The following is a 12,256-nucleotide window of genomic DNA, read 5'->3' on the forward strand; positions in this document are numbered from 1 at the left end:
ACAGCTCACCTCCTCATAGTATGTTAAGAGATTGGTTTGACAAGAACGCCCATTTGTAAACCCGTGCTGGTTACTACTGATAATGCTGTTGTCCTTAGCAAACTCTACGATATAGTCCCTTATCATCCCCTCCAGAAGTTTACATACTATCGATGTCAGACTGACAGGCCTATAATTTCCCAGGTATATGCCTCTGACCCTTTTTGAATATCGGAATCACGTTTGCTTTCCTCCACTCCCCTGGTACATCTCCTGTCCTAATAATGTCCGCAAAGATCAGGAACAGTGGTCTGGATATAACCTTACTGAGTTCCTTGAGTACTCTCGGATGTACGCCATCCGGGCCTGGTGATTTGTTTGTGTTAAGTGTATCCAGCCTTTCCCTGATTTCACCCCCTGTTAGCCATAGTGGCAAGTCCTGTGTATTACTACTAACCATACAGTCATGGTCAGTGTACCCCATACAGTCATGGTCAGTGTACCCCATACAGTCATGGTCAGTGTACCCCATACAGTCATGGTCAGTGTACCCCATACAGTCATGGTCAGTGTACCCCATACAGTCATGGTCAGTGTACCCCTCCTTTTCCTGTGTAAAGACTGACGAGAAAAAAGCATTCAGCACGGTTGCTTTTTCAGTGTCCTCTGTAACCATCCTCCCATCATCGTTAATTATGTGTGCAATATGCTCTGACCTCGTTTTTTTGCTGTTGATATACTTAAAGAATTTCTTTGGGTTTTTTTTACTATCCTCCGCTATTTGTCTCTCAAAGTCTATTTTAGCCATCTTGATTTCGTGTTTACACTTCCTATTTGCCTCCTTGTATTGGTCGAAAGTCGATACTGTGCCCTCTGATTTATATTTCCTGAAGGCCAATTTTTTTCCCCTTATAAGTTTTTTAACGCTACGGTTTAGCCAGCCAGGTTTGGCTTTGTCTCTTCTAAATTTATTTCCCATAGGAATGCACTGTGAGATGCATTTGTTTAATATGTTCCTAAAGCATTCCCATTTTTCCTCTGTGGTCAGTGATCCCAGGGTTTGGTCCCAGTTTACCCTTTCCATCATTGAGTACAATTTTGGAAAGTTTGCCCTTCTGAAGTTTAGGGTTCTTATGTTCCCCACTTGCCTTTTTATATTGTTATTTACACTAAATGTGATCATCCTGTGATCACTAGAGCCCAGGTTGTCCTGGACCCCTACCTCCGAGGTGATCACATTCCCATATATAATAGAGGAGGTGCAGTACCGCAGAGCGGACATTAGGTGGTAGCAGAGGACAGGAGGAGGTGATCACATTCCCATATATAATAGAGGAGGTGCAGTACCACGAAGCGGACATTAGGTGGTGGCAGAGGACAGGAGGAGGTGATCACATTCCCATATATAATAGAGGAGGTGCAGTACCGCAGAGCGGACATTAGGTGGTAGCAGAGGACAGGAGGAGGTGATCACATTCCCATATATAATAGAGGAGGTGCAGTACCACGGAGCGGACATTAGGTGGTAGCAGAGGACAGGAGGAGGTGATCACATTCCCATATATAATAGAGGAGGTGCAGTACCGCAGAGCAGACATTAGGTGGCGGCAGAGGACAGGAGGTGATCACATTCCCATATATAATAGGGGAGGTGCAGTACTGCAGAGCGGACATTAGGTGGTAGCAGAGGACAGGAGGAGGTGATCACATTCCCATATATAATAGAGGAGGTGCAGTACCACGGAGCGGACATTAGGTGGCGGTAGAGGATTGAAGTCATTGCCAGTAAGCAACATGGCGACAGAGTAGAGTGACGTGGAGGGGATTTCCCGGCATGCTTTGTGTGAAGTGTACACGTGACACAGGAAGAGAGCAGAGATGAGTGTGGGTTACATTCTGGATATTCTATGATAAGAATGGGGGGGGGGGGGGCTCTGAGACGTGTGGGGGGGGGGGGGTGATAGGAATGGGGGAGGGGGTGATAGGAATGGGGGAGGGTGGTGATAGGAATGGGGGGGGGTGATAGGAATGGGGGAGGGGGGTGATAGGAATGGGGGGGGGTGATAGGAATGGGGGGGGGTGATAGGAATGGGGGAGGGGTGATAGGAATGGGGGAGGGGGTGATAGGAATGGGGGAGGGGGGTGATAGGAATGGGGGAGGGGGTGATAGGAATGGGGGGGGGGGTGATAGGAATGGGGGATGTAATAGAAATGGAGGGGGGTGATAGGAATGGGGGGGGGGTGATAGGAATGGGGGAGGGGGTGATAGGAATGGGGGGGGTGATAGGAATGGGGGAGGGGTGATAGGAATGGGGGAGGGGTGATAGGAATGGGGGGGGTGATAGGAATGGGGGGGGTGATAGGAATGGGGGGGGGTGATAGGAATGGGGGAGGGGGTGATAGGAATGGGGGAGGGGGGTGATAGGAATGGGGGGGGGGTGATAGGAATGGGGGAGGGGGTGATAGGAATGGGGGAGGGGTGATAGGAATGGGGGAGGGGGTGATAGGAATGGGGATTCTCTACTACAAACCCCCTGAGTCCCCTCCCCCACAATATTTTCATGTTATTTGAGTTCCCCTGTTTGCTCGGCTTTCTCTTCCATTGTTTTGGGGGCCCCTGTGGCTCCGCCCATCATACACCGTTTGTCAGATATATTACACGGCCAACAAAAGGTCATCTTTGACCACCCGCGGCCACCAGGAGGGGGAGGTGTGGCCACCAGAAGGGGGAGGTGTGACCACCAGGAGGGGGAGGTGTGACCACCAGGAGGGGGAGGTGTGACCAAACGCGGCCACCAGGAGGGGGAGGTGTGACCACCCGCGGCCACCAGGAGGGGGAGGTGTGGCCAAGAGAAGGGGGAGGTGTGACGATTTGGTAGCAATACATGATTGGACGCTTCCTCCATGCACTTGGTGGCCGGGGGTGGAGAGATCAAAGCTCTGCTCTGGACACTTTGTTATGGTGACATCACTACTCCAATCAGCCAATCAGTGGATGGAGGGGATCTATGGGGGGTGGGGCACACGGGGACTATGGTTACAGATGGTCCTTTGATGGGGCTCAGCAGTCCTCGATTCCTCACTGAAGACGTGACATCATACCGGTATCATGACTTCACATTGCTGATGAGGTCCCGCCCCTTCCTGGGGTAATAAAGGATTGGGGGTGGGGCGGGATGCGTTTCCTATAGTAATTGTCTTCCCTCCGCAGGGCGGCCTCCATGGCGTTAATCGAAGGTGTGGGTGATGAGGTGACGCTGCTCTTCGCTCTCATTCTCCTCCTCTCCGTGGTGATCTTGGCGTGGATTTCTACTCATACCACAGAGAGGAACAGCTCTCATTGGTCGTCTCCCACGTCAGGTGTTCCTGAGGAAGAAGAGGGCGGGGCCAGCACCGATGCCCCAAGTACCTCCGATGATCCTCTGTCCGGTACGGAGGCCACCTTAGATAACCGCCCATCACCCTCCGATGTTCCCAGCGACTCCTCTGAGAGCCCTCAGGAGCCCCCCCTGGAATCTGATCCTGAGAATGACCCCCCCACACTGAGAAACCGAGGGCCCGGGGCCCCATCAGAAAGCAGAGACAGAATATCTCTGCGCCTAAAGTTCTTGAATGACACGGAGCGCGTGGTGCCGGTCCGTCTGACTGACACCGTCCTGCACATCAAGAGGTAAGGGGTGGAGCCAGGGATTGGATGAATGAAGGTGGCATTGAGATTGAATGATTTACCCTTTACTGGCATTGACTCCCTACAGGGATCCACACCGATTCGCTGGCTGATTTACTCCTCCCACACCGAGCCGCCGGGCCGATTTACTCCTCCCACACAGAGCCACCAACCAACCTACTCCTCCCACACAGAGCCACCAACCAACCTACTCCTCCCACACAGAGCCACCAACCAACCCACTCCTCCCACACAGAGCCACCAACCAACCCACTCCTCCCACACAGAGCCACCAACCAACCTACTCCTCCCACACAGAGCCACCAACCAACCCACTCCTCCCACACAGAGCCACCAACCAACCCAGTCCTCCCACACAGAGCCACCAACCAACCCAGTCCTCCCACACAGAGCCACCAACCAACCTACTCCTCCCACACAGAGCCACCAACCAACCTACTCCTCCCACACAGACCCCCCGGCCCATATACTCCTCCCACACAGAGCCACCAACCAACCTACTCCTCCCACACAGAGCCACCAACCAACCTACTCCTCCCACACAGACCCACCAACCAACCTACTCCTCCCACACAGAGCCACCAACCAACCCACTCCTCCCACACAGAGCCACCAACCAACCCACTCCTCCCACACAGAGCCACCAACCAACCCAGTCCTCCCACACAGAGCCACCAACCAACCTACTCCTCCCACACAGAGCCACCAACCAACCTACTCCTCCCACACAGAGCCACCAACCAACCCACTCCTCCCACACAGAGCCACCAACCAACCTACTCCTCCCACACAGACCCCCCGGCCCATATACTCCTCCCACACAGAGCCACCAACCAACCCACTCCTCCCACACAGAGCCACCAACCAACCCACTCCTCCCACACAGACCCACCAACCAACCCACTCCTCCCACACAGAGCCACCAACCAACCTACTCCTCCCACACAGACCCACCGGCCGATCTACTCCTCCCACACAGAGCCACCAACCAACCCACTCCTCCCACACAGAGCCACCAACCAACCTACTCCTCCCACACAGAGCCACCAACCAACCTACTCCTCCCACACAGACCCACCAACCAACCCACTCCTCCCACACAGAGCCACCAACCAACCTACTCCTCCCACACAGACCCCCCGGCCCATATACTCCTCCCACACAGAGCCACCAACCAACCCACTCCTCCCACACAGAGCCACCAACCAACCCACTCCTCCCACACAGACCCACCAACCAACCCACTCCTCCCACACAGAGCCACCAACCAACCTACTCCTCCCACACAGACCCACCGGCCGATCTACTCCTCCCACACAGACCCACCAAGCAACCCACTCCTCCCACACAGACCCACCAACCAACCTACTCCTCCCACACAGAGCCACCAACCAACCTACTCCTCCCACACAGAGCCACCAACCAACCTACTCCTCCCCTCACAGAGCCACCAACCAACCTACTCCTCCCACACAGAGCCACCAACCAACCTACTCCTCCCCTCACAGAGCCACCAACCAACCTACTCCTCCCACACAGAGCCACCAACCAACCCACTCCTCCCACACAGAGCCACCAACCAACCTACTCCTCCCACACAGACCCACCGGCCGATCTACTCCTCCCACACAGAGCCACCAACCAACCTACTCCTCCCACACAGACCCACCAACCAACCTACTCCTCCCACACAGAGCCACCAACCAACCCACTCCTCCCACACAGACCCACCAACCAACCTACTCCTCCCACACAGAGCCACCAACCAACCTACTCCTCCCACACAGAGCCACCAACCAACCCACTCCTCCCACACAGAGCCACCAACCAACCTACTCCTCCCACACAGACCCACCAACCAACCTACTCCTCCCACACAGAGCCACCAACCAACCTACTCCTCCCACACAGAGCCACCAACCAACCCACTCCTCCCACACAGAGCCACCAACCAACCTACTCCTCCCACACAGACCCACCAACCAACCCACTCCTCCCACACAGAGCCACCAACCAACCTACTCCTCCCCACACAGAGCCACCAACCAACCTACTCCTCCCACACAGAGCCACCAACCAACCCACTCCTCCCACACAGAGCCACCAACCAACCCACTCCTCCCCACACAGACCCACCAACCAACCTACTCCTCCCACACAGACCCACCAACCAACCTACTCCTCCCCACACAGAGCCACCAACCAACCTACTCCTCCCACACAGAGCCACCAACCAACCCACTCCTCCCACACAGAGCCACCAACCAACCCACTCCTCCCCACACAGACCCACCAACCAACCTACTCCTCCCACACAGACCCACCAACCAACCTACTCCTCCCCACACAGAGCCACCAACCAACCTACTCCTCCCCACACAGAGCCACCAACCAACCTACTCCTCCCACACAGAGCCACCAACCAACCCACTCCTCCCACACAGAGCCACCAACCAACCTACTCCTCCCACACAGACCCACCGGCCGATCTACTCCTCCCACACAGACCCACCAACCAACCTACTCCTCCCACACAGAGCCACCAACCAACCCACTCCTCCCACACAGACCCACCAACCAACCTACTCCTCCCACACAGAGCCACCAACCAACCTACTCCTCCCACACAGAGCCACCAACCAACCTACTCCTCCCACACAGAGCCACCAACCCACTCCTCCCACACAGAGCCACCAACCAACCTACTCCTCCCCTCACAGAGCCACCAACCAACCTACTCCTCCCACACAGACCCACCAACCAACCTACTCCTCCCACACAGAGCCACCAACCAACCTACTCCTCCCACACAGAGCCACCAACCAACCTACTCCTCCCACACAGAGCCACCAACCAACCTACTCCTCCCACACAGAGCCACCAACCAACCTACTCCTCCCACACAGACCCACCGGCCGATCTACTCCTCCCACACAGACCCACCAACCAACCCACTCCTCCCCACACAGAGCCACCAACCAACCCACTCCTCCCCACACAGACCCACCAACCAACCTACTCCTCCCACACAGAGCCACCAACCAACCTACTCCTCCCACACAGACCCACCAACCAACCTACTCCTCCCACACAGAGCCACCAACCAACCTACTTCTCCCACACAGAGCCACCAACCAACCCACTCCTCCCCACACAGAGCCACCAACCAACCTACTCCTCCCCTCACAGAGCCACCAACCAACCTACTCCTCCCACACAGAGCCACCAACCAACCCACTCCTCCCCACACAGAGCCACCAACCAACCTACTCCTCCCACACAGAGCCACCAACCAACCTACTCCTCCCACACAGAGCCACCAACCAACCTACTCCTCCCACACAGACCCACCGGCCGATCTACTCCTCCCACACAGAGCCACCAACCAACCTACTCCTCCCTTCACAGAGCCACCAACCAACCTACTCCTCCCACACAGACCCACCAACCAACCTACTCCTTCCACACAGAGCTGCCGGCCGATCTACTCCTCCCACACAGAGCCACCAAAGAACCTTCTCCTCCTACACAGAGCCGCCGGCCGATCTACTCCTCCCACACAGACCCACCAACCAACCTACTCCTCCCACGCTAAGCATCCAACCTACTTTTGTCCATCCCATCCCCGACTGTGTCCATTCATGACTGTGTCCATTCATTACTGTGTCCATCCCATCCCCGACTGTGTCCATTCATTACTGTGTCCATCCCATCCCCGACTGTGTCCATCCCATCCCCGACTGTGTCCTTCCCATCCCCGACTGTGTCCTTCCCATCCCCGACTGTGTCCTTCCCATCCCCGACTGTGTCCTTCCCATCCCCGACTGTGTCCATCCCTGACTGTGTCCATCCCATCCCCAAATGTGTCCATTCATTACTGTGTCTATCCCATCCCCGACTGTGTCCATCCTATCCCCGACTGTGTCCATTCATTACTGTGTCCATCCCATCCCCGACTGTGTCCATCCCATCCCCGACTGTGTCCATCCCATCCCCGACTGTGTCCATTCATTACTGTGTCTATCCCATCCCCGACTGTGTCCATCCCATCCCCGACTGTGTCCATTCATTACTGTGTCCATCCCATCCCTGACTGTGTCCTTCCCATCCCTGACTGTGTCCTTCCCATCCCCGACTGTGTCCATTCATTACTGTGTCTATCCCATCCCCGACTGTCCATCCCATCCCCGACTGTGTCCATCCCATCCCCGACTGTGTCCTTCCCTTCCCCGACTGTGTCCTTCCCATCCCCGACTGTGTCCATCCCATCCCCGACTGTGTCCATTCATTACTGTGTCCATCCTATCCCCGACTGTGTCCATCCTATCCCCGACTGTGTCCATCCCATCCCCGACTGTGTCCATCCCATCCCCGACTGTGTCCATCCCATCCCCGACTGTGTCCTTCCCATCCCCGACTGTGTCCATCCCATCCCCGATTGTGTCCATTCATTACTGTGTCCATCCCATCCCCGACTGTGTCCATCCCATCCTTGACTGTGTCCATTCATTACTGTGTCCATCCCATCCCCGACTGTGTCCATCCCATCCCCGACTGTGTCCATTCATTACTGTGTCTATCCCATCCCCGACTGTGTCCATTCATTACTGTGTCCATCCCATCCCCGACTGTGTCCATCCCATTACTGACTTTGTCCATCCCATTCCCCGACTTTGTCCATCCCATTCCCCGACTTTGTCCATCCCATTCCCCGACTTTGTCCATCCCATTCCCCGACTGTGTCCATCCCATCCCCGACTGTGTCCATCCCATCCCCGACTGTGTCCATCCCATCCCCGACTGTGTCCATTCATTACTGTGTCCATCCCATCCCCGACTGTGTCCTTCCCATCCCCGACTGTGTCCATCCCATCCCCGACTGTGTCCTTCCCATCGCCGACTGTGTCCTTCCCATCCCCGACTGTGTCCATTCATTACTGTGTCCTTCCCATCGCCGACTGTGTCCTTCCCATCCCCGACTGTGTCCATTCATTACTGTGTCCATCCCATCCCCGACTGTGTCCTTCCCATCCCCGACTGTGTCCTTCCCATCCCCGACTGTGTCCTTCCCATTCCCGACTGTGTCCATTCATTACTGTGTCCATCCCATCCCCGACTGTGTCCTTCCCATCCCCGACTGTGTCCATCCCATCCCCGACTGTGTCCTTCCCATCCCCCACTGTGTCCTTCCCATCCCCCACTGTGTCCATTCATTACTGTGTCCTTCCCATCCCCGACTGTGTCCATCCCATCCCCGACTGTGTCCATCCCATCCCCGACTGTGTCCATTCATTACTGTGTCCATCCCATCCCTGACTGTGTCCATCCCGTCCATCCAATCCCCGACTGTGTCCTTCCCATCCCCGACTGTGTCCTTCCCATCCCCGACTGTGTCCTTCCCATCCCCCACTGTGTCCTTCCCATCCCCCACTGTGTCCTTCCCATCCCCGACTGTGTCCTTCCCATCCCCGACTTTGTCCATCACATCCCCCACTGTGTCCATTCATTACTGCGTCCTTCCCATCCCCGACTGTGTCCTTCCCATCCCCGACTGTGTCCATCCCATCCCCGACTGTGTCCATTCATTACTGTGTCCATCCCATCCCTGACTGTGTCCATCCCGTCCATCCCATCCCCGACTGTGTCCATCCCATCCCCGACTGTGTCCATCCCATCCCCGACTGTGTCCTTCCCATCCCCGACTGTGTCCTTCCCATCCCCGACTGTGTCCATCCCATCCCCGACTGTGTCCATTCATTACTGTGTCCATCCCATCGCCGACTGTGTCCATCCCATCGCCGACTGTGTCCTTCCCATCCCCGACTGTGTCCATCCCATCCCCGACTGTGTCCATTCATTACTGTGTCCTTCCCATCGCCGACTGTGTCCTTCCCATCGCCGACTGTGTCCTTCCCATCGCCGACTGTGTCCTTCCCATCGCCGACTGTGTCCTTCCCATCGCCGACTTCGTCCTTCCCATCCCCGACTGTGTCCTTCCCATCCCCGACTGTGTCCTTCCCATCCCCGACTGTGTCCTTCCCATCCCCGACTGTGTCCTTCCCATCCCCGACTGTGTCCTTCCCATCCCCGACTGTGTCCATCCCATCCCCGACTGTGTCCATTCATTACTGTGTCTATCCCATCCCCGACTGTGTCCATTCATTACTGTGTCCATCCCATCCCCGACTGTGTCCTTCCCATCCCCGACTGTGTCCCACACAGAGCCACCAACCATCCCATCCCCCATCCACTTCTCTGGACAGTAGATGGGGGTACCTGGGTCCCACTGGTTCCCTTCATACTTCTCAGGACAGTATTACATTGTGTTCCTGGGAATCATTGGGGTGACTAATGGTCCACGTTCGGTATTGGAGGGGCATATTACATTGTGTTCCTGGGAATCATTGGGGTGACTTATGGCCCACGTTCGGTATTGGAGGGGTGTATTACATTGTGTTCCTGGGAATCATTGGGGTGACTTATGGTCCACGTTCGGTATTGGAGGGGCATATTACATTGTGTTCCTGGGAATCATTGGGGTGACTTATGGCCCACGTTCGGTATTGGAGGGGCGTATTACATTGTGTTCCTGGGAATCATTGGGGTGACTTATGGTCCACGTGTGTACCCGGGTATTTTGTGGATGAATGACCATTGGCTCCTTTTCTTCTTCCAGGACCCAGTTTCCGGGCCAGGAGGATCATGTCCGTCTCATCTATCAGGGGCAGCTTCTTCGGGATGATTCGCGGACTGTGGCGTCTCTTCAGCTGACGGATGGCTGTGTGGTGCATTGTCACATCTCCCAGCATGCAGCATCCCCTGGACAGAGCAGTAGCGACCTTCCTGAGGTTCCTCTGAACATTGGCACTCTTCTGGTTCCTTTATTAGTCCTCATTTTAGCCTTATTGTGGTACTGCCAGTTCCAGTACCCTCATATATTCACTGCCACAGCCACTGTGTGCCTGGGAGCCATCACTCTGCTTGTCATTGTCATAACGTTTGCCACGTACCGAGGATAGGAGGACCATCACCAGCAATGACTGGAAATCTTCATTCTCACTTCTGCCATTCACGTCCTTCCACAGAATTAGACTGACCATTGCTGAGGTGACAGCAGAACGTCCCCCAGCAGTCAGACCACGTCTCGTGACATCTGGTGGCTTCTTCACGTCAATAAACATCTGTCAGTCCTGAGCCGCTGTCTGTGATGAGTTGACTCTAAAAGTGCAGAATTCTCTTATGTTATGGTCATGTCCGGCCGATGGAGGCTGACCATGTATGGTTATCATCATGTCTCTTCAATGCTAAAATAATAGAACGCCAATTCTCTAAACATGCAATATTTGGCCTCAAATGTTCTTATTTGTGTTTTGTAATCCCCGAGGCATACACAGACCATCCATATCCACTTACCCAGGGCTCTCCTGAGACCATCTAGATCACACGTGTCAAACACAAGGCCCGCGGGCCGAATCCGGCCCTCGAGGCCATTTCATGTGGCCCTCACACCTGCAGCTGACCTCCTCCCCGAGCGTTCCCGTGTCTGACCTCCTCCCTGAGCGTTCCTGTGTCTGACCTCCTCCCCGAGCGTTCCTGTGTCTGACCTCCACCCCGAGCTTTCCTGTGTCTGACCTCCTCCCCGAGCTTTCCCGTGTTTGACCTCCTCCCCGAGCGTTCCGCTGTCTGACCTCCTCCCTGAGCTTTCCCGTGTTTGACCTCCTCCCCGAGCGTTCCGCTGTCTGACCTCCTCCCCGAGCTTTCCTGTGTTTGACCTCCTCCCCGAGCGTTCCGGCGTCTGACCTCCTCCCCGAGCGTTCTGGCGTCTAACCTCCACCCCGAGCGTGCCCGTGTCTGACCTTCTCCCGGAGCTTTCCCGCGTCTGACCTCCTCCCCGAGCATTTTGGCGTCTGACCTTCTCCCCGAGCTTTCCCGTGTTTGACCTCCTCCCCAAGCGTGCCCGCGTCTGACGTCCACGCGAGCGTTCCCGCGTCTGACCTCCACCCCGAGCGTTCCCGCTTCTGACCTCCTCCCCGAGCGTCTCCGTGTGTGACCTCCACGCCGAGCGTGCCCGCATGTGACCTCCACCCCGAGCGTTCCCGTGTCTGACCTTCTTCCCGAGCGTTCCCGCGTCTGACCTCCTCCCCGAGCGTTCCCGCGTCTGACCTCCACCCCGGGCGTGCCCGCATCTGACCTCCACCCCGAGCGTTCCCGCGTTTGACCTCCACCCCGAGCGTGTCCGCATCTGACCTCCACCCCGAGCGTTCCCGCGTCTGACCTCCACCCCGAGCGTTCCCGCGTCTGACCTCCTCCCCGAGCGTTCTGACGTCTGACCTCCTCCCCGAGCGTGCCCGCGTCTGACCTCCACCCCGAGCGTTCCCGCGTCTGACCTCCACCCCGAGCGTTCCCGCTTCTGACCTCCTCCCCGAGCGTCTCCGTGTCTGACCTCCACCCCGAGCGTTCCCGCGTCTGACCTCCTCCCCGAGCGTCTCCGCGTCTGACCTCCTCCCCGAGCGTCTCCGCGTCTGACCTCCTCCCCGAGCGTCTCCGTGTCTGAACTCCACCCCGAGCGTTTCCGCGTCTGACCTCCAC

At 56.3% G+C, this 12,256-nt stretch overlaps 1 protein-coding gene across 1 annotated transcript; it reads left to right on the forward strand.

The window, feature by feature from the left end:
- The first annotated feature begins 1,796 nt into the window (after positions 1-1,796).
- TMUB1 (transmembrane and ubiquitin like domain containing 1) lies at positions 1,797-11,007 on the forward strand. Its single transcript, XM_082258552.1, has 3 exons — positions 1,797-1,863; positions 3,191-3,649; positions 10,344-11,007. The coding sequence occupies exons 2-3, from the start codon at positions 3,201-3,203 to the stop codon at positions 10,684-10,686; spliced, it is 792 nt and encodes a 263-aa protein (XP_082114678.1). The 5' UTR covers positions 1,797-1,863; positions 3,191-3,200; the 3' UTR covers positions 10,687-11,007.
- Positions 11,008-12,256: the final 1,249 nt, after the last annotated feature.

This window comes from Pelophylax lessonae (assembly GCF_965119305.1).
Source record: "Pelophylax lessonae genome assembly, chromosome: 5".
Lineage (NCBI taxonomy): Eukaryota > Metazoa > Chordata > Amphibia > Anura > Ranidae > Pelophylax > Pelophylax lessonae.